Source organism: Leptosomus discolor, chromosome 4, assembly GCF_034619465.1.
Source record: "Leptosomus discolor isolate bLepDis1 chromosome 4, bLepDis1.hap2, whole genome shotgun sequence".
Lineage (NCBI taxonomy): Eukaryota > Metazoa > Chordata > Aves > Leptosomiformes > Leptosomidae > Leptosomus > Leptosomus discolor.
In genome coordinates this window covers 81,167,750-81,188,820 of record NC_141394.1, presented here as the reverse complement: position 1 = coordinate 81,188,820, position 21,071 = coordinate 81,167,750, and the positions used below count along the sequence as shown (strand labels likewise).

General features: G+C 42.8%; 1 protein-coding gene across 1 annotated transcript in view; it reads right to left on the bottom strand.

The window, feature by feature from the left end:
• Window positions 1–21,071, bottom strand: part of ATRN (attractin) — a 154,250-nt gene that overhangs the window by 24,235 nt on the left and 108,944 nt on the right. The window contains exons 25-26 of the mRNA XM_086464912.1: window positions 16,241–16,302; window positions 5,051–5,129 (exon numbers count right to left, since the gene is read on the bottom strand). Coding sequence (XP_086321038.1) covers window positions 5,051–5,129; window positions 16,241–16,302 — 141 coding nt within the window. The remainder of the gene's footprint in view (window positions 1–5,050; window positions 5,130–16,240; window positions 16,303–21,071) is intronic.

Genomic DNA, 21,071 nt, shown 5'->3' with positions numbered 1-21,071 from the left:
CATTTTCTAGAGCCAAGACAGAAAGGTTTCCTATCCTTGTTTCCTAATGTCATTCACCTCATCCTAAGCCTCCTATAAAAGCTGCCTTTTTATTTCCATTTTCCCTCTTTAAGATGTCTGAAGATACTTAAACTTGGTGCTCACTGGAGAGGGAATAAACACACAATTTACAACCCTATCTCCTCCATGCCTGATATGACACAAATTGTTCCCATTTTTACTTCAGGTCAAGTTTTACATTCTGCAAGGCCTGAACCTTTTGCTCAGTGCTCCAAACTCATTTTCCTATAACTATACATTTGCTACGTCGGGTTTGCACACCCAGAAGACCCTTTAGCCTGAAGGCTGAGGAACATCAGCCCTGACACGTGCAAACAGCTGGTCAAAGAGGATTAGCTGAAGAAAGGGGAAAAAAAAAAGAAAAACAAGTCAGGAGAATCTTATATATTTTACAATATCCCGACGTGGATTCTGGATTTGCAGCACACTGCTTTCTCAGTAAGGAATAATGCAAATTTAGTTTAGCAAATGATGCTGCTCTGTTCTATTAACCTGATCCATCAAGCCCAGCTGTACAACTTCCCTCAGCACATTTTCCAAGCGACACTGTGCGAATAATTTTGACTACTAGACTTTTCAACAGACTCCCTTTTCTGTCCCGTACACATCTCAGATGAAGTTTCAGCGATCTACTTGTCACTCTGCGCTGCGATAAGAAGTTAGGCACTTGCATTGCTTATATTGGCAGCCGAAGTGATTGATGGCTGGGAATTACCTGCAGATTGCATTATATTTTACTTCCTTTTGGGTTACGACTAGAGAACACGCGCCGAATTACTACAGCACAACCCATGGGAGACAGGCGACTGTAACTTGACTACTTCTAAAAATACAGCCCAAACCAGAGAAATATCTTCCTCCAGGGCTGCTGCATGTATTAACTTAAAGTTTACAATATGCTGTCTGAATCAAGTGTCCTGCCACTGCTGCTTAAGCACATCTTTCACCCTGCCTCTAAATTTTGAGGGGGGGAAGCGATAAAACAAACCCTGTTTTTCCCAGTCCAGCCTACAAACTCTGTGAGCCAAGACCCCTGTAAGGGTAACGGTGAAAACCAAAGAGAGCAGCCACCTCCAAAGGAAGGAAGAACGGCAAATCTAAAACCAACACGCTTCAGAAACATCCTCAGAACAGAGGGGTGAACTTGTGTGCACTTAAAACCTGCAGTGTAACAAATTGCTATTAATCATTAGCAACGATAGCTGGCCAACGTTCAAGGATCACCTCCTCCAAGCTCAGAGGTGATGCATCCCAACAAGGAGGAAGCCAGGCAAAACCTCCAGGAGGCTTGCGTGGCTGAACAAGGAGCTCCTGGACAAACTCAAACACAGAAAGGAAGCCTACAGAGGGTGGAAGCAAGGACAGGTAAGCTGGGAGGAACACCGAGAAACTGCCCGAGCAGCCAGGGATCAGGTTAGGAAAGCCAAAGCCTTGACAGAATTAAATCTGGCCAGGGATGTCAAGAGCAACAAGAAAAACTTCTATAGGTATGCTGGTGACAAAAGGAAGAGTAGGAAAAATGGGGGCCCTCTCCAGAAGGAAACTGGAGACCTGGTTACCCAGGACATGGAGAAGGCCGAGGTATTCAATGGCAATTTTGCCTCAGTCTTCACCAGCAAGTGCTCCAGCCACATCGCCCACGTCGCAGAAGGCAAAGGCAGGTGCTGGCACAGTGAAGAACCAGCCACTGTAGGAGAAGATCAGGTTTGAGACCACCTAAGGAACATGAAGGCACACAAGTCCATGGGACCTGATGAGATGTGTCCGTGGGACCTGAGGGAACTGGCTGATCAAGTGGCTCAGCCACTATCCATCATAGCTGAGAAGTTGTGGCAGTCCAGGGAAGTTTCCAATGACTGGAAAAGAGGAAACATAACCTCCATTTTTAAAAAGGGAAAAAAAGAAGACCTGGGGAACGACAAGCCAGTCAGTCTCACCTCTGTGCCCACCAAGATCATGAAGCGGATCATCCTGGGAAACTGTGCTAGGGCAGATGGAAAATCAAGAGGTGACTGGTGACAGGCAACATGGCTTCACCAAGGGCAAACAGTGCCTGAGTAAATTTGGTGGCCCCCTACAATGGGGTTACAGCGTTGGTGGATAAGAGAAGAGCAACTGATGTCATCTACCTGGACTTGTGCGAAGCATTTGACATTGTCCCTCCTGCACAACCTCCTTGTCTCTAAAATGAAGAGACATGGATTTGATGGGTGGACCACGCGGTGGATCGGGAATTGGCGGGATGGTCACACTCAGAGTCACGGTCAACGGCTCCATGTCCGAGTGGAGACCAGTGACGAGCGGCGTTCCTTGGGGGTCGGTACTGGGACTGATGCTGTTCAACATCTCTGTCGGCGACAAAGACAGTGAGATCGAGTGCACCCTCATCACGTTTGCTGACAAGCTGTGTAGGACGAGGGGTAACGGTTTCACACTGCAAGAGGGGAGATTGAGATGAGATCTTGGGAAGAAATTCTTCCCTGGGAGGGCGGTGAGGCGCTGGCCCAGGCTGCCCAGAGCAGCTGGGGCTGCCCCCTCCCTGGCAGGGCTCAAGGCCAGGCTGGATGGGGCTGGGAGCGACCTGCTCTGGTGGGAGGTGTCCCTGCCCAGGGCAGGGGGGTTGGAACTGGATGGTCTTGAAGGTCCCTTCCAACCCAAACCGTGCTGTGATTCTATAATTATTTTAACTACTACTGTTTAAAGAGAGCCTTGCTAGGATTTATTGTGAGTCTGTATGAGAAAAACCCTGGAAGCTGTAAAATCACCTTAAGACAATACCAAAAAGTCAAAGAATTTTTGGGCAGACTTTTGTTTCTGGAGACAGCCTTCATTAATATATCTAATAATGGCATGGCAAAGATTTAAAACAGTTTCCTCACGTTTTACAAGTATTTCTAACAAAAGAGGAACGGAAGAGCAGAGATGAACTGCAAGACAGAGTCGCTAGATGTAAAGAAGGAGCAAGATAAATAACAGCAAAAGACAGGAATCTGCCAGGAAAAGAACACGCTGATGAACTGCCTGTCAAATAGCCACACATGTAAACTGAATTTAGACTGAAACACACTAGAACGCCAGCTTTTTTCCTTAAAACACGCCATCAGACTGGAAGTAACTTAATTTACAGAGACATTTTTCATTTAGGCCACCGCTAAAATATTTTCACTGAGCTCCAAAGCACAGTATTTACTTCACAGTCTATATTCCTTATGCATTCCTAGATAACATTTAACCCCAGGAGCCAGCAGGGAATGTTATGCTGACTCCAGCTTACTTTCTTGCCAAGAAAGTGAAAAGGAAAAAACCAGTTGCCCTAGTAAAAATTTATCTACCTTCAGAGGATACAGAAAACCTCAAAGACTTAAATTATTTCAAAGATTAAGGGTTATCTGTTTGAAAACCACTGATTATATTATGCATTTGAGTTCACTAGTAGGAGCAAAAACATCTGAAGCAGAAAGAGGATGAAGAGTTATCAGACACCATCCTGCTTTATTATAAGAAAGGAGATTCTCAGATTGAATAAATTTATACTGTTCTCACTACTGCACTGGAAAGTACAACCAGATACAGATTTTTGAAGACATGCAGGAAACGGGCACTCACACAGAATTTTAGCACTGTAAAAATGAATCCCCGCAATACCCTTGATCAACTACTACATAGGAATAAAACACCCCTGAACAGAACAGTTACATGGCTGGGTGCCTGCAGCTGGCAAAAGCTTCATCCCAGCAGGCCAGCTGGGAGGAAAATTTATGGCAATGGGCAGATTTCACCCTAAAATACAAAGGGGAGAAACACATCTCACTCCTTCGGGGAAAAAAAACCTCTCGGGTGACGGCCTATAGACACTTCCATATAGAAAGTGCATGCGGACTCACTTGAACAAAGTCTGGCTTCTCTCATTTTGCATCCAAGTAAACAGATTGAACAAGACAAAGCTCCTAAAAATAATCCCAAGCGGAGCCCTGCCTAACCTCTGCTATATTTGTACATCACAGAGGGCTCTGCCTTCCATGGTTTTAGTGCTTACCACAGCAAGAAAACCCCCAGGAATGCATGGTCTGCCTTGTGGCACACAGAACTTGCTTCTTTACAGACACAGCTCTATTACACATTTCTGCATTGGTGCTTAAAAATGAGCAATAAGGACACATTCTGTATGCTACCGAGCGACAACACGTTGGCCATCTTATCTCAGTCGCCCCGTGTGCTTTGGGTGTAACATGAAATCAGCTTCAATTGAGAAGCAGGAAAAAAGGGTGGTGAAAAAAAAAAATAAATCACCAAATACATCAGGGATAAACAAGGAGGAACCATATTTTGGGGGGTGTAAAGCAGACTGGTTTTTTACATGCTGCAAACAAGGAAAAGTTGGGAAGCTGGTATGGTCCGTGGCTAGGTGAAGAGGAGAAAGCTGGAGCCCTAGAAGCTGCCTTTTTAAGCAGTACACTACAGCTTTCCACATCGTGGGTGGCTTCTCCCACCTTTCTCTTATGCTATTATGTTCCAGGGATAAAAAATTAAAAAAAGAAAAAGAAAAAACCACCCCAAAACATTTAGATAAGCTTTTAATTTGAAAATGGGGATTAGTCTTTTTTTTTTTAACAGATTAAAGTGGGAGCTGATGTGGTTCAGAGCTTCAGTGCAGAAACTTCCTCTCTTGAAACAGATATAAAGAATCTCCTTATTTGTGGTGGGTTTGCACTTACACTGCCTAGAACCCAAGTTCTGGGAACTCGGGACGTTCACCCCTATTTTTATGTCCTTCACAGAAACTGCAGCATCAGGATACTAAAATAGCATCATTTGTCACTGAAACTGTAATCGAAAGTACACTATTATAAATCCCTAAACAGAAGCATTTATAGATTAGTGGAGCTTATCCTTAACTGAAGGTTAATGCTAAGCATATGCGAATAAATACAAGAGAGAACAACTATAAAAAAGTCATTTAAGAGATAGCATTCAATTTTGTCATTTCAACCTCTCTTCGTCGCGATGCCCAGCAACTCTGTTTAATCTTCCAAACCACAGCTGCCACCAGGAGCAAAGACAGGAAACAACTGTAAAACGAAAAAACATTAAATTAATCTTATTGTCCTTGTTCATAACATAACGGCAGCTGAAAAACTCTGAGCAAATCAAAAAAAACTAGGCTAAAAGTTCATATAAGACTTAGAGGTACTTTGATGAAAGGTAAGGCAGCAGTGCAAAGGGTTTTGTTCAGTTCAGTGCTCACGACACCTGGTGAGGAACGACGTGCATCGATTTTCAGAGAAAACTGTTGTTTCAACGTTACCTGTTTGACCTCCTTATAGGACATCCACCAATTCTCACAGGAAATCAGAACAGTAAGGCCGAAAGATTTAATCAAATTGGAAAAGCCAGCATTGACTATCTTTGGCAATATTTGAAGGTGAGAGGATAACCCAAAAAAGAAAAGCCTTGAAAGGGAAAATTGATTATTTTTTCTTTTCTGTATTACAAAAATAAGATAAAGTGTATAGTAGTTGGATTCTTTTTTAACTGGCTCTTGCAGAACTATAGGCATTTCTTGATTTTCCCCAAATCCATATTGCTTTTCTTAAATCTAAAGAGGAGAAAAGGATGAATAGATTTATCAACTTCTAGGGAAAATGCAAAGAAGCAGATTTAACAAAAGCAGTTATAATAATAATAATAATAAAAGCCAACTTTATCGACAGTTACGATCTTATCACACTGCATACTTAATGAGCAACTTCAAGGCACACAAGCTCTGTAAGATTAGAATTTTTCCTTTTGTAGATCTGAACCCCAGTGAAAGCCTCTCTTCTCAAGTACTGCACTGATGGGCGAGAGAAAACATCTCCAAACCTCCTTCCCCACGCTCTAGTGTGGATTTAAAGAGAGGGCTTAAAGGAAGATTAATCAGAAGAGATGACTTATTTCCTGAAGTGCACTATTTATGCCGATTGCCATGCTCTGTCTGTCTGAACGGGGATTTCTGTTGAAGGGGGAACTGCCGTGTTCCTCTCCCTGCCTCTGGGCACGCCTCGGTCCTCGCCCTTCTGGGGTGAGACCCCTGGAGACCCACAGCCACGCAGGAAGGCCTACGGTGGGAGGAAGACCGTGACCGCTCAATACTCCCTGCCTTCAAAACCAAACTCAACTCTGCTTCCAAAAAATCGATCCTTTCCAGAGATCCCCAAACCTCCTATTTCCAAACAACACTGGGGTTCCCACTGTGCCCTCCCGCCCTACTCATACCAACGCCCCTGACCCCGATGACGATGACTTCTACTTGGACATGAAGCCACTGTTGCACTGCTGACCAAAAAACCACAGCTTATGACGACGGATGGCATCGCAGCCCACCACCTCCCTGTTGTCCCCTGTCTTCATAAATGTCCTTCAAGCACTCCTTCAGCAACCCAGAGTCCTGCTTTACGAGGGCAGAATCTTCACCAGAGTAATGCAAAGACGTGGAAATACTTCTCATTAAAAAAGGACAGGCAGCAGGAACCCTTCCCGGAGACGCAGAAGGAGGAGAGCCTGTTCCTCAGCCCACGTATTAGGATAACTGCATGGGATCGGGCACCAAACAAACACTCAAGGAGCAGCCAGTAGCCAACGTGACTATTTTTCAAGCTTAGATATGTACAGAAATATGTTTTACTATCGTATAGTATATGATATTAAAAACTTGGCACTTGTGTGACTTCAGCATTAAAACGCCTGCACGGCTTTTAAAGACTCCTATGGTGCCTATTTCTTTGTAAGTTTAAGCAGGATCACGGAGAGATTTGTTTTGCCCTTTTTCATTGTAAGAGGTTATGTATTCCAAATCACTTCCCCCACGTTTTCTCTAAATATTAAAATCTGACATTATTTCACTGTAAAAGCCTGGCCCTTTTTCTGCAATCACAAATAGTTTAGACAAGCATTTTTAACGGCTGTTTTATTTTCCTTTTTGAGAAGCACTGGATTGCTACTGAGTTTTGCAGTAAAAAAAAAAACAATGTGCCCCCATTAACTAGTAAAGCGTATACATTAAATCTTTAATGGCTATTTTGGTAAAGAAGTTAACATGCATTATTGATGACCGAGGATTTCATACCTTCAGCTTTCCACTTCTTCCCCAAAGCTCCCTGCTGCTGCAGTAAGCACGACAGCAGACGAGCCGTACCACCTGGAAACAGTATTTCTCTCCTGGACAAGGTCACGTTTGGACTAGATGGATTTTCACTTATGCCACACTTGAACAGACACAAGTGAATGATGGACTAGCAAAATTTTTGAGTGCCCACATTTGTCTTGGGACTCCTGTTCGCTCCCCACGGCGGGAACGCCACCACGTTTACTCAACGGCTCGGGTAAGCTTTTTGCCTTCTTTTAAGCTCCCTTTTCCTTGGAGAAACCTAAAGTCTTTCTAAGGTGCAACGTTTGCTGTATGTCTGAGGCCCAAAGAGGACAGGGCTCCCTGAAGAGCAAATATCCAAAGCATATCCATGCAAAACCACCACAGCTAAGACCACGAGCTAAATCTTTCGTCTGCTTTGTTTTCAGTAACATTTTAAATTCACTGTACAAATGGAGGGTGGAAATAAACCAAAATCTTCCAAGGCAGCAGGGAAAAGCATTCCTGGCTCCACATTTAATTTTAACCACGAAAACAACAATATTCAAAACATCTGCAGGAGTCCCCAGGACAGGCTGCCAAAGCACAACGCCTGCCAGGCGATCGCGTTCACGTCGTGAAGTTTCATCTCAAGATAAAGCATTTCAGATGCCGCTTACAGGCAACGGCTACTGCCATGGCTTATCCGAGTCCACCTCCTCGATAGCCCTCTATCTGGGGAAAGGAGGTGGAAGTCCAAAGGGCAGAGGGAAAAGGCCAGCTGCTTCATCCATCTCCAGCACTTTTGTGTTATAAAGACCCATTTCAGAGAGATTTACTGTCGGGAGGTGTTTCTCAAGAGGTCAAGCATACAGAAGCAGCTGCTTTGTGCTGTGCACCGCCAGTGAAGTGAATGAGATCTCCACCTCTCCGTAGGCGACCCTTACAAGACGCCTGTGCTCCATTCACAGGTATCTATCAGACAGCACCAGAAACACACAGCCCGAACTGAAGGTACATGTCAAAACATGCTGAACTCCTACAAGGATGGCTCCTTTTTAGGAAAAATGTGACTTCAGTGAGTCGTAAACATCAGGTATGGACCTCTTATTTTTGGATGATTTGAACACAGTGCCTCCCTGCATCATTTACTCCCTCAGAGAAGAAAGCTAGAGTGGAGAACTAAGAGGATCACCTTTATCCTTACATTAAATCCCCTTTCCAAAATGCAACATGGCACAAGACTGTACGTGCCAGAGTCTTTCATGGGTTTCTCTTTCCTGCCTCACTTCTGGCACCACAGCCAAGACTTTCTGAAGAAAGCACAGAGAGGAATTAACAATTAAGGACTAATAAAAACTCTTCCTAAAACGCTCACCACAGTACCCTGTATTTCAGAGGAACAGCACCATACGTCTTTGTACTGTCACAAGGAGGCAGCAAATACCCACAAAAGCTATAAAATCACTAAGGAAATATATTTTCCCCCTTGCACTACCTCCCCTTGGCAGCACTTGGGGAGGAATAAAAGGCAGCGCCTGCTTGCTGGGCTGCAGTCCATCACCTCGTGGAAGAGCCCCAGGGGTAGAGCCGAGTCAAGATCTATCTGTTGGGTTTACTCAGCCTAAACCATCCTGAAGTAAGTCAGAGAGACCTGTTCTCACATCAGTAGCTTTAAAGAAGCTTTTTTTTCGCCCCATACCTTCTCTTGGAAAGTAACTGTAAATATGGAAGCAGCGGAAAGAAACAGCTCTATGGAAGGAGAGCCGTGTTGGAAAATGATTTGGAGCAAAAGCCTACGGTTGGCAGAGTCCTGGTCAAACGCCGTGCGTTGCCCTGCTCTCTCCTGAACAGCCTCAGCAATGTCTCTGCCAGCTACGAATATCCACCCATTTCCAAATGGCTTCAAAAATAAATCTTCGCTGCAGGACTTGCTTTTACCTTCTCCTTCTGTTTCTTTCTCCTCCAAAAATAATAGCCTACCAAGAGCCTCCTTCATCCCTGAAACCCACTGTTCATTCAAGTCTTCTCTCTACACCTCCTCCTGACCTCAAACAGTGCTTTTGTATCGGTTCTCCTCACTGGTCTCTCTGAAAAGAGGGTAAAAGGGAACAGAAATGTTCTTGGGCTTGTAATATCCCAGCGCAGCCTGTGTAGGGCTGCAAATGCCACGTACCCCCACAGCCAGCAGCTGTACCTGAACTACCAGCTGTTGGACTTCCATTTTCCTAACTCCAGTTTGAAAGCGGTTCAATTTTTCCAATGGGAAAAGAGGAAACCAGAAAATTCCGATATGAAACCGGGCTGGAAGGAAAAAGAGCCATCTAGAGCCAACGAACAGCTCTGGACAGTTTTCCACCCAATGGGGAATCTGAACACGACTCCTCATTTGGGTCAGGTTCTACCAAATGCAGCTTTCATTGGCCTATACAAGTTATAGAAGTTTATACTTAATGGAGCATAAATATTGCAATACAGGGAGAAGTTACACTTACATTTTATGGACAATATTCTGTTTGATAAATAGCTTAATTAAGTAATTCTTAATTATTTATTAGATTAAGTAAAATAAATGAGCAGCATGGTTATAAGTAACCTCCCCTCAGCTGGCCTCAACACATACATGAATTGGTAGCTGATAGGCCTTTAGCGCTCTTTATACCACTGGGTAGTCCCACCCTGGCACAAAAATCTGAACTTAAACACCTCGTCTGGTTTTATTCTGTACTCTAAGCTCCTTTTCATAGCAGAAAGGACATTCTCTCCACTCCAGGTATCCTTAAAGCTCTTCAAACAAGCAGGCTTTCATTTTTAAATGGCTGGAAAACTTCAGCAGCACTTTGGTATGATGCATCCTCACAAGGAGAGAAGAAAATCCATCTGGCATATTAGGGAGCAATTATTAAACTCTCCTACAATGTTTGTCAACATCAGACTTGCCAGTAAAAGATGGCAGTTTTAAATGCCAAAATATAGAGCAGCTTCAATACTAACATGCTTTAACATATATAGGTCACTCAATAACTTCAGAAAGCACTGCAATCGTTACTAGAAACACATCGCAAATTATTTTGATGAATTGGAAGCTATTTAAGTGCTGTTTAAAAGCAAATTTTAAAATACTGGAGAGTTACAGGACGCATTTTTAAGTACTCGATGCATTAAACCTCAAAAGATTTGGAACAGGCACACAATGCAGAAGGAGTGCACGTGGTTTGCACAGCTGGCCTTTGCCCAACGGCCACCTGCAGCCAGCAGCAGATCCACAGATTAATGACCTTATCTTCCTGCTGAAGATGGCACCAAGGTTTAACAAGCCACAATCCACCCTGTCTGTGGCAGGTGACACTATTTTTCTCTTGTGTCTGTTTTAAAAATCTACTTATTGGCTAGCACAACCAACCTGACGCCCTGTGAAATGGTGGCAGCTTCCATAAACACCAGATCCGTCTAACCAGAGGTTCAAGGTCTTTTGGAAAAGCCGGTATTAATATATTTGTCTGCTGCTTTGTTTGGAGGTTTTATATTTGTTTTTGTTTTGCCTTTTAGGGTTCTTCCGTGCTATCACAAAGGGCAGAACATTGAATAAAGGGAAGAAGTCATCTTGCAGGTCCTGAAGATGGAGCTTTAAGTAAACACACCAAAAAACATGGGACACATGATGAAACTGGAATGGAAATCAGTGTTATTTCGACCTGTGTTGTGAAGGCTTTTCCCTCATACTATTTTCAGGCAGGAGAACAAGCTGCTCCAAAGACAGGGACATCTGAGGAGGCTGCAGCTGTGAGTGGGACTGGGGACCAAGCATGGCGTTGGCCCTGTAGACTCTTTCCATTCTCCATTCTCCTCTTCTGTAGTCTCTGCACTAACCTGGTCATCTTGTCAACTCAGCTCTTGAGAAATACCCAGACGAATTACAGTCAGTGACCCATGGAGAGCTACGCGGCTCACCCTGAAGTGGACACCTATGTCTGGTAACTGAGCTGCTCCCTGGTGTCCATCACCTGCACTGACTAGAAGAGCAGCTTTGACGCAACACACACAGAAACCTAAATTAAGGTGTCAAAGCTATAAATCCTACTCAATAAAGGTTTAAAACCTCAAAGTGCTTATTACATCACCCCCCAAACCACTATGTTGTCACAGGAGACTTTAGAGGCCAAAAGCATGAACGGGCACAGATAATGACGGGACTAACTGAGGAGAGACCAAATGGCCTCACTGCTCTGGTCCATGTGTGACCATTGTGGAGGACAAATAAACAGTGATGAGGACAATATGGAAAGATGGAAGTAACGGATGCTGAACTGTGAAACTCTCCATGTTGTCAGAAATAATGTGAAGGTATTCCCAAGATCTTCCTTTTCCTTGGGGGGGGGGGAAGGATTCAGACTGTATTTTAGGCATATATTTAGTAATGCCATTTGTGCTGCAGTAAGAGATTATTTAATAAGCAAAAAGAGTAAATAAAATATCTGCAGCACAACTCCAGATTTGAATTATTGCAACAGGCCATGCCCACTTATCAGAAACACTGGGCAAACGCTTACAGCCAGGAAACACAATATACAGCTCATTAAACCATCTGCCTGACTGTTGTACGGAGACAAATACTGCTCCCTTTAAAGTTTTCCTGAGGAACAAGTCCAATTATTTGCACCAAACTAAAATGGCACTATTTGATATTCAGACCTTAGTGGAGGCACATGAGGATTCATGTGCCACCATGAAAACACAAAACTGGCAATGATTTTTCGTTCATGAAATCCAGGCCTTTCTCTAATGATCACTGTAAGACTATGATGGGACTAGAGAGAGTCAGCACTGAACAGCCCTAGAAGGACGTTTCAAGGGCAGGCCTGAAAGACGAGACATACAGCAGCCAAGAAAGGGGGTGAACTTGCGCATCAGGACACAGATCAAAAGTGCAGCAGAAGACATCAGAGGTCTATGGTAAATAAGCGTAACAAAGCTCAGGATGAGATCATAGAATCACAGAATAGTCTGGGTTGGAAGGGACCTTTAAAGGCCATCTAGTCCAACTCCCTGCAATAAGCAGGGATGTTTTCAACTAGATCAGGTTGCTCAGAGCCTCATCCAACCTCTCCTTGAATGTTTCCAGGGATGAGGCACCTACCACCAATCTGGGCAACCTGTACCAGCGTCTCACCCCCCTCACAGTAAAGAATTTCCTCCTGGTATCTTATCTAAATCTCCCCTCTTCCAGTTTAAAACCATTACCCCTCTTCCTGTCACTACATGCCCTTGCAAAAAGTCCCTCCCCACCTTTCCTGTAGTCCCCTTTAAGTACTGGAAGGCCTCTATAAGGTCTCCCCTGAGCCTTCTACAGGCTGAAGGTGATGAACAAAACCTCAGAGAAAACTCGATTATACCCATTCACACTCTCACAAATGCCAAATGCATTGGCCAGCTGGTCTGGCCAACATCGCTCATGTCCCACAGAGAGGACAAGGGATGCTGGCTGTCAGGTCCTCGCCACATCTCCTGGCTTCTTTCCTGGAGACAACAAACCGGGTTTATAGGTCTTTTATACCCTGTGGTGTTCAGCAGCTTCTTCAGCAGGACCCTTTGGCTTCAGTTCCGTTCACTTCACACTTCTGACATTTCAGGGAAGTCAATACCCTCCATCTCCTCATTTTGAGTTTCTTAGGGCTGCTCCTCTAGGAAAAGGAATGGCAGCGGTGACGTGCTGTGACCTTGCTGCTACCCTCCTAGTTTCAGAGCAAGAGGTCTCCTCCTGACAAGCTGCCAATCCTTGACTGCTTTACAGCCAACTGTGTGACCAGTTAGAATACAGGCCATGCTTTCAACTCTTGTTCTTCAGTTTCTTCTGCTGCTCACACACATCCTTAATTTCATTCAAACTGTTCTTAATACTCCTCTTACAAATCTCTACAGAACTGGCCAATAAAGCAGAGAAGCACAGAAGAAACACGGACGCACCTTTTTTCTTTTAATACAAGGAAGAAAAAGGATCATTGGTGAGCAATATGAGTTTAGAAGGCCAAATATTCAAAATAATAAATATTTTCACATCTTCTCCATGCAAAACTACACTGGTGAGAAATACATATTACAGATAGGTGTGGTGGCATATATAGATGTTTCAGAAGATAAGGAAGCACAGATACTAATAAAAACATTTTACTGGAGACCGTCAAAATAGCTCAAACTATCTGCTGAAAGACAGCAGCAAGATTTGTAAATTAAAGAGCTAGGCTATGAAAAGGAGAGGAGGAAACAGAAAAACCACAGTTTGCTTACAATTCATTTAGCTTTGCAAAGGTCAACAACGGTTAGAATATCATTTCTCCTGTGGCTCCAATTATAATGCAATATTAATGACCCCATAACTTCACCGTTCTACCCAAGCTTTATCCACTGACATTTTCTTCGCTTAAAATAAAACATTAACATGTCGCAGAACAGAACAGCGGTAACACACAGCCACACGCCTCGCTTCACCCCAACACCTTCTTCTCTGAACACTGACTCCAGAAGGAGCTCCAAGAGTCTAACAGCACCTCTAAATGTGAGGCACACCCCTCTGATCCACTGTAGCCCAGCTCTTAAATGAAATGGCCATCAAACCCAACAGTCACCCTTTTGTCCTGCTCCACACTGCCTGAAGTTGTTTAAATGCACAGCCAGGTTCCTGCCTTCTCTGTAACGTTCTGCGTCTCATAATCAGTCCATCCAGTGCCTGTGATAGTCCATAAATTCAGCAGCGCTGGAGTTTGGCAATCCAGTTTGCACTCCAGGGCCCGTTGGAGGGACTGGCTTGACCTAAATCATCACAGTGAACCTGAAAACCTAACCCCCTCATTTCCCTGCACGGATCCCCATGCAGCTCTCAAGGCACAGCTGGTTTTCCCAGCAGCACGGCAGAAGAGCGCGTTTAAGATGGGGTTACAACGCAGCGGAGAAGGTGGCTTCTAGAAGATGGAAATGTGCCACAACATCACCAGCACAGAAAACTTGCCCAAACTGTCTGCAGAAAGGCAAAACGATGTAAGACCCTTGAAGGTGCTAACAGAAAGTCATTCTAAACATCCATTTCCCAGAACAAAGCCTCGTTTTGTGTCCACTGCACTGACAGAATGGATAATGTATCTCAGTTTTTGAGTTAGAGGTGGCCTGAAACTCCAAGGGGGTTGACCAACAGTCTTTAGGCTTTCCAGAAATTATTTTCATTGCCTCTACTTAGCATGCAAATTTTCAGCCAATCCTATCTCATTAACATCACAGGGGGCTATCAGATATTACTTATTTACGGTCTAACTCAGATTCAACTGTAATTATGAAATGCACCCTAGAGCATTAAAAATGTAAGCGTTTCAATAGTTTCCCCTATAAACAGCAGAGATGAATTATGCTGTTCTAATACACTGGTTATTTAGTGAGTTATAGTGACTGTAAAATAAAATACTGGGAGAGGAACTTAGCAGTAGTTACAGTTAAAGAATCAAAGAATTTTTAGTGCATTCTAAATGCTTGGCTGGAAAACACCAATAAACTGTCTTCTCCCAAATACACACGTTCTTATTCCTCTGGCATCTTAGGATGTTAAATAATATTGCAATATTACTCCTCATCTGACAGCAGTGAGGGAGGGAAGGAAAATCAGCGTTGACTCTCTTCAACCTGCTTAACTTCTGGACATATGTTTTCAGCTGCATGTGCTCATCAAGATATACAAAGCACCAATCGTCTGCTTCAAGCTGCGATTCTCTTCCAATGGTGGAACTGGGGGAATCGCTCACATTGAAGAGTTTCAAACTCTCATATGCAGGTGGAGCTGGGTCTGTAAAGAACTAATGGATTGTTTTCAAAGCGTGGATGGATCTTACACCATCAAAAAGGAACTGAGGAACCAACTGCTTCCCTGTCAGTTCTCCTTATAAGTAACTACCCTGCCAAAAAGATTTTTAGGGAAGATCTTGACTGCGATGGGTAACAAATGTGTTAAGTCTGATCCAGGAGTAAACACTTACTCCGTATCAATGGAAACAAGGTGGTGGTTCCAGCCTCCTGCTTACCTGGGGCTGCATTAAAGCACACTCCGCTCTGTAAAAGCTACAAACTAAACCAAATTGTATAAAACACTTGGCTGAAGGACCCATCTGGAGCTCCTTGCTTTAATTAAATTTAGCATGGAATCTAACGCAAGATATTATTCCCACTGCTCATTTTAAAATGGGCGTAATATTGCCTACTTTAAAACAGGTTGTAAGACCTGGAGTACTGTTTACTCTAGGTATATCCCTCCTGAGGGAGTTCTCCTTATTGACTGGTTTCTACTTGTGGAGCATTAACAGTTCCTAAACGAGAGGCTAACACATTAGATTTTGAAACCTTCAACCGCTGGCCTGCTATGCTTCGGGAGACACTTAACCTCTTTGTTAGGGCTATACTTTTTTGGAGCATGGAAGAGGAAACAAGTACCCAAATGGCTTCTGTTGGTTCCGACTCCTAGGGAAGCATCATCGGTTTGCTTCACGCTAAGAAATGAGCTTTACCAAGCAGCTCATGAAGGACAGAAGGGTATTTAGCTTCGACTGCGTCGAAACGTATGTTTGTGTTTAACTTGACATATTTTCAGAGCTCAGTTTAAAATCAAAAGGTGCTACCCTAAGGAGCCTGAAACCAGTCCACGCCTAACTCTTCGCAGAAACACTTCCTTAATTTCTGATTTGTGTCTGACGATGTGGGAGCGTCCGCCATTTCTGTAAGTCGTACACTACTTGTACGATGGGGTTAACTCAGAAGGTATCTTCTACACCATTTTAAAAGTAACTTCTCCACTTCAAAAAGCCTCCCCCACCCCCAACCTCCCTTTCCCTGCATGCACAGGACAAGATGCATTTGCAAAGATGGGCAGAAAATTTTCTTAACATTTCTAAGTAAAGACTTTAAACACAGGCTGGGATGTAATCGGGACGTTTAAGTAAAAAAACCCCAAAACAATAAAAAACCCCAACCGCTATACTGAAAAACAAAACCCAAAGATCTTTCCTAAAGAAGGACCGTTTAGCTGTTTTAAATGAAAAGTACCTGAAAAACGTCACAAAGAACTGTACCAAGTCCATAAAGTTGCTGTGTTGTGAGAACGCAATCTGCAAAAGAAAAGAGAAGGCTTTCCATTACTCACTGAAAAGAAAATTCACATTTAAGATGCATTGTGGCAGGGATCAAAAAATTTCAGTGAAATATGTCTTCACTTAAGTCAATTAACATTTTTGAACATTATTGTGAAAAAGCACTGAAATCTTCTGAGGGAAAAGAAAACAAACTACAGCTTCACGTTATTTTGAAATCACATATCCGAAAACCGAATCTAAACCAGTAACACCTCTCTCTCCCAACAATGTGCAAGGAACAGTCATCAGTGCACATTAACTACTAGTTCGAAAAGTTAGAAGACTGAAGTTTCATAGAGCTAAAAATCAAAATAAAATTAATTATGGTATACACAGCAACCCAAAGTACAACGTTAGAAACTCCAAACCACATGCTCCTATTCAAACAATATTTGTACATCAAAATCTCCTTGAACAAGTAACTTACACCAAGAGCAGCAAAAAGGCATGAAACACAGAAGATAATAGATACTGTAAAAACAGCTATGGCATTCATCTTAGCTCACTTTCCTGCAATCCACTCAAACTGCAAAGAAAAGTGAAAAACAACTGGATATTTTGGACAAAAACCAGAGGGAAGAAGCGAACAGGAAATTGGGAGGTGGTTAGAGGCAAAGGGAAAGATTAGGGAGCCTGGTTAAAAATAACAAAGCAGGAGGGAGGCAAGCCAACAGAAAGGCAACTGCTGCAATATTAGGAATCAGAAGTTCTTTCCAGGTACCTCCTATTTCCTCCGACTATCAATCTTGGCACCACAACAGGGCATTAACTCTTTCACGAAGTAACTGCATTGCTTTCAAAACTAAACTGCAATGTGCACTTTCAAAAGCTTTCCATGGATATTTAATTCACTCAAGGCGTCATTTGTATTTCTTTTTTCCTTAAGAAACTGCATGTTATGGTACCATTAGCATAAATACAAATCTCTCCTCCCAGCAAGTCATATTTCAAAAAATCATGAATATATGCAAAATGAGTTATTGCCTGGGTTTCTGTTGCTCTAGAACACCTTCTATTATCATATTTGCTTTTAAACATCCACTGTATCTTGGTACAGATGACCAGAATAATTTTCTTATACATATATTGAAATGCTCTTACGTTGAGAGCTCCTCTACAGTGCATAACTTCTGTTTCACTGCAATGCTAACTCGAAAGCTGCAGTCCAGATGCTTGTGACCTCAATATCACTGCCTACAACAGACAAGAAAACACATGGTTTCTTGCTGATTTTTTGCCTTACAAACAGCTTTTGCTTCCCAACAGCTTTCTGATTAGAAAAAGAGAGTATGATTTCACTTTTTATTTTAAAATTCAGTGCATGGTGACCGAGGCGGTTTTATATTCACACAACTATTCTGGCATTTCTTGAAGGCGAAAAATTTTCTTGCTACAATAGGACAAAATATAAACACGTAAGACATCCAGCGCACAGAAATACGGTCTGAGAATAACTATGGTGCTGAGCGACTATAAAAGCTGCATTGCAAAACAAAGGCCTTATGACGTATCAACAGCTTATATTTAATAAACCCTTTTGCAGAAAAAGAAAATTAAAAGCACAAAGACATCCTCAACAGGCCAGTCCTCTGCAGACAATCATTAGGACCGGTTTCTGTGATGGAAACTAAAGCTTGCTCCAATTAGAGGAAGAATCAAGTATCTGCTACTATTAAAAAAGGACAGATTCTATGAAAGATTAATGAGACTGCAAACTCATCTTGAAACCAGAGAAGGGCTTCTCATTTTTTGGTAAGGCAAGTGTAGGAAACAGATACAACAGAGAAGGAAAATTTGGTTTGTTTCACACGGAGGCGCTAGAAATGCTTTACCAGTGGTGGTTCTTTCGCCTACCTGTTGGAGCTCTTCTCCTGCAAAGACCAACTGAGGATCTGTGCCTCACACACGGATCAAAAAAAAAAAGCCTAGGTTGGTTTCTGCAATTTACATCTCACAAGCCCCAAACACTTCATGCTATTAAACCTGACCAATTCGTGTCACAGGCAATTTAGTATCATAATTGTTAATGGTTTGCTTACTTAGAGCTTAATTTCCGCTAATATAATCTGTTCCTAGGACTTAATTAATTCAGTAACATAGAAAGTTTGGTTAGAAATAGCTGTCAAAAGTAGACAGTTCATTCTGGATACAGGAAAAATATGGCACAAATTTCTTAGCAGCATGGATTTTTAATGAAGTTTAAATAACAGTAGAATCCATTCTCAAAAATCTAGTTTTGTACCAAAGGAATAAGCACTGTAACTGCAGGAAACCACCATGTATCTCGCGCTGGGGACTGGGAGATCTCCAGGAACCGAGCAGAACTTCAGCTCCGCTGCAAGAGCAAATTGCCACTTTCATAACACACATGTCCTTCAAAGATGCTTCATACTATGCTGTTAGGAGTAATGCAGTACCCTTAAGTAGTTAAGATCAAAACAGATCAGAAAAATATTTACATGAATTCCAGAGAATATTACAGAAATTAGAGAGCTTGTGTTTACCTAATCTGAAAAGGTACCTGAAAAAGCTTACCAGCCCATCATGCTCTTTCCAACGCCACATCATTTGAAGCATCAAAAAAATGTGGCTGCTTTCCAGATGAACAAAAATAGCTGGCTATATGGGCTGATAAAAATATAATTCCATTATAAGAATTATTTAGATGAGATCTTGGGAAGAAATTCTTCCCTGTGAGGGCGGTGAGGCCCTGGCCCAGGCTGCCCAGAGCAGCTGGGGCTGCCCCCTCCCTGGCAGGGCTCAAGGCCAGGCTGGATGGGGCTGGGAGCGACCTGGCCTGGTGGGAGGTGTCCCTGCCCAGGGCAGGGGGTTGGAACTGGATGGTCTTTAAGGTCATTTCAAACCCAAACTATCCCGTGATTCTATGAAAGTATTTCTGGAGTGAAACTACAGCCCGTGACTGATAGAAATTTTGGCAAACAAATTGGGACAATTACATACCAGGGACTGGTTTGCATTAGTACCCAAGTTTGTGCTTCAAGAGAAAAGAAACTTGAGAATAATTTCAAGAGAATAATTTTGTACAAAAATGGGTCCAGCTGACTCTTAGTCAGCTTCTTATTTTGACATAAGTTCATCTTCAGTCTGCCAATGCAACCATATCTCAAGTTATTTAAGCCTCTGTTCTTTTCATTTACAAGTGCTTTGAACTCAAAAGTACTGGAATTTCACATATCACTAAGAAAAATCAGTATCACCAACCCAGTGAGAAATTCTGTAGAAATATTTTTTTTCGTTAAATATATCAAGAAATAAATTTGAGTAACTCCTCTCATTTACCTGTAATAAAGAGATTTACAGATAAATCATCACATCATAACTCCTTCCACTTCTGCTGGAAGTTACTGTTATTTTAGTGAGACAGAAGCCAAACTATTAGCTGCAATGGGGATGGAGCAAATCTCTCTCAAACCCAAATAATTTCTAATGTTATACATAATGTTAGTACTCCTAATCTAAATTTCTTTAATTGAAGAACTGCCAATGTACTGAAGAACACTTCAAGAATGGCATTTTCATAACATAATTGGTACGTTTTGGGTATCTAAATGCTCGAAAAAACACAAACACACACAGAAAACATTGTTTCTACAACTCTTCTTTCCCTGCGAACAATTCAGGATTATTTATACGCCGTATTTTTGCCTTGCTCCACTATTGTATAAAGTGACTCAATCCGCATCACTGCTGCCTTTCTTTTCAAGCCTACTTCATGTTAGGGATGGGAAAAAGGGAAATTGGAAATGAGATTTTCAACAGGAACACTCCCAGAATAGAATTGCAAAGGAGAGAAAAATAAAAGCCTAATTAACTTATGAAACCAGAGAAGTACAACAGAGAAGGCTCACCGTGAAGCAGGCTACTGGAGTTTGGTGCTTGCTGTGAATTCAGAAGGTATCAAAAGGTCCCTACTGCTAGATCCATTAACCTCACCTAGCAGGTGGGAGAGCACTACGGCACTCGTGTTTCGAACGTCCACGGGACCACACAGCACTGAAAACCACAGAAATTCAGAGATTTCAGGCTGCTTTGCTTTGTATTTAAATATAGCCCCGGTGCCAAAGTTAACGAACAAAAAAAAATCAGCACGTAAGACTGAAATCAGGCTAGGAGCTCCAAGGGCTCCCAAAGAGATAAAGCCAACAGCCAAAGAAGCGGCAGATGACATTTTTGTACATCTTCCTCTATTTCCTCCTCAGCATCTCCACTTTTTTTTTTTCCCATGGTTAGAGGCAAGGATTCAATCTGACCTTGGAGAATACAGACACCAGTAACAGGATGCCGTGGCCTGAATGCTGAGTGCCTGCGCTTCTGTCAAAGCTGAAAAACAAATGGTTTTCAAGTATTCTTGAGCGATGCCAAAGTCATCAAAACATTCATTTTGCCCTCTATGATAGTGATGGGGGAAAGACTGCTCTTCTGCTCAAGAGAAACATCGTTCCCCGTTTCAGTTCTTTAAACACAAAACACAACATGCTCTCGTGAAACACATGGCAGAAAACGCGTGTTGTTCTTGGTGCTCTCCACGCCGCAGGAGCAGCGAGCCAACTCCAACAGCCTCGGAGGTGAGGCTTCAGGAAAAACGGAGCCAACCCAGCAATCCAGCTCCACCGCCTAAAAGGTGGTCTCGGCTCTGCCACATGCTGCTGCTGCTGTTTCACATGTTCTGTGAACACTTGCCACGAGCCAAGGCAAGTTGTTAAGCCAGCAGAGCGCTAACTGTA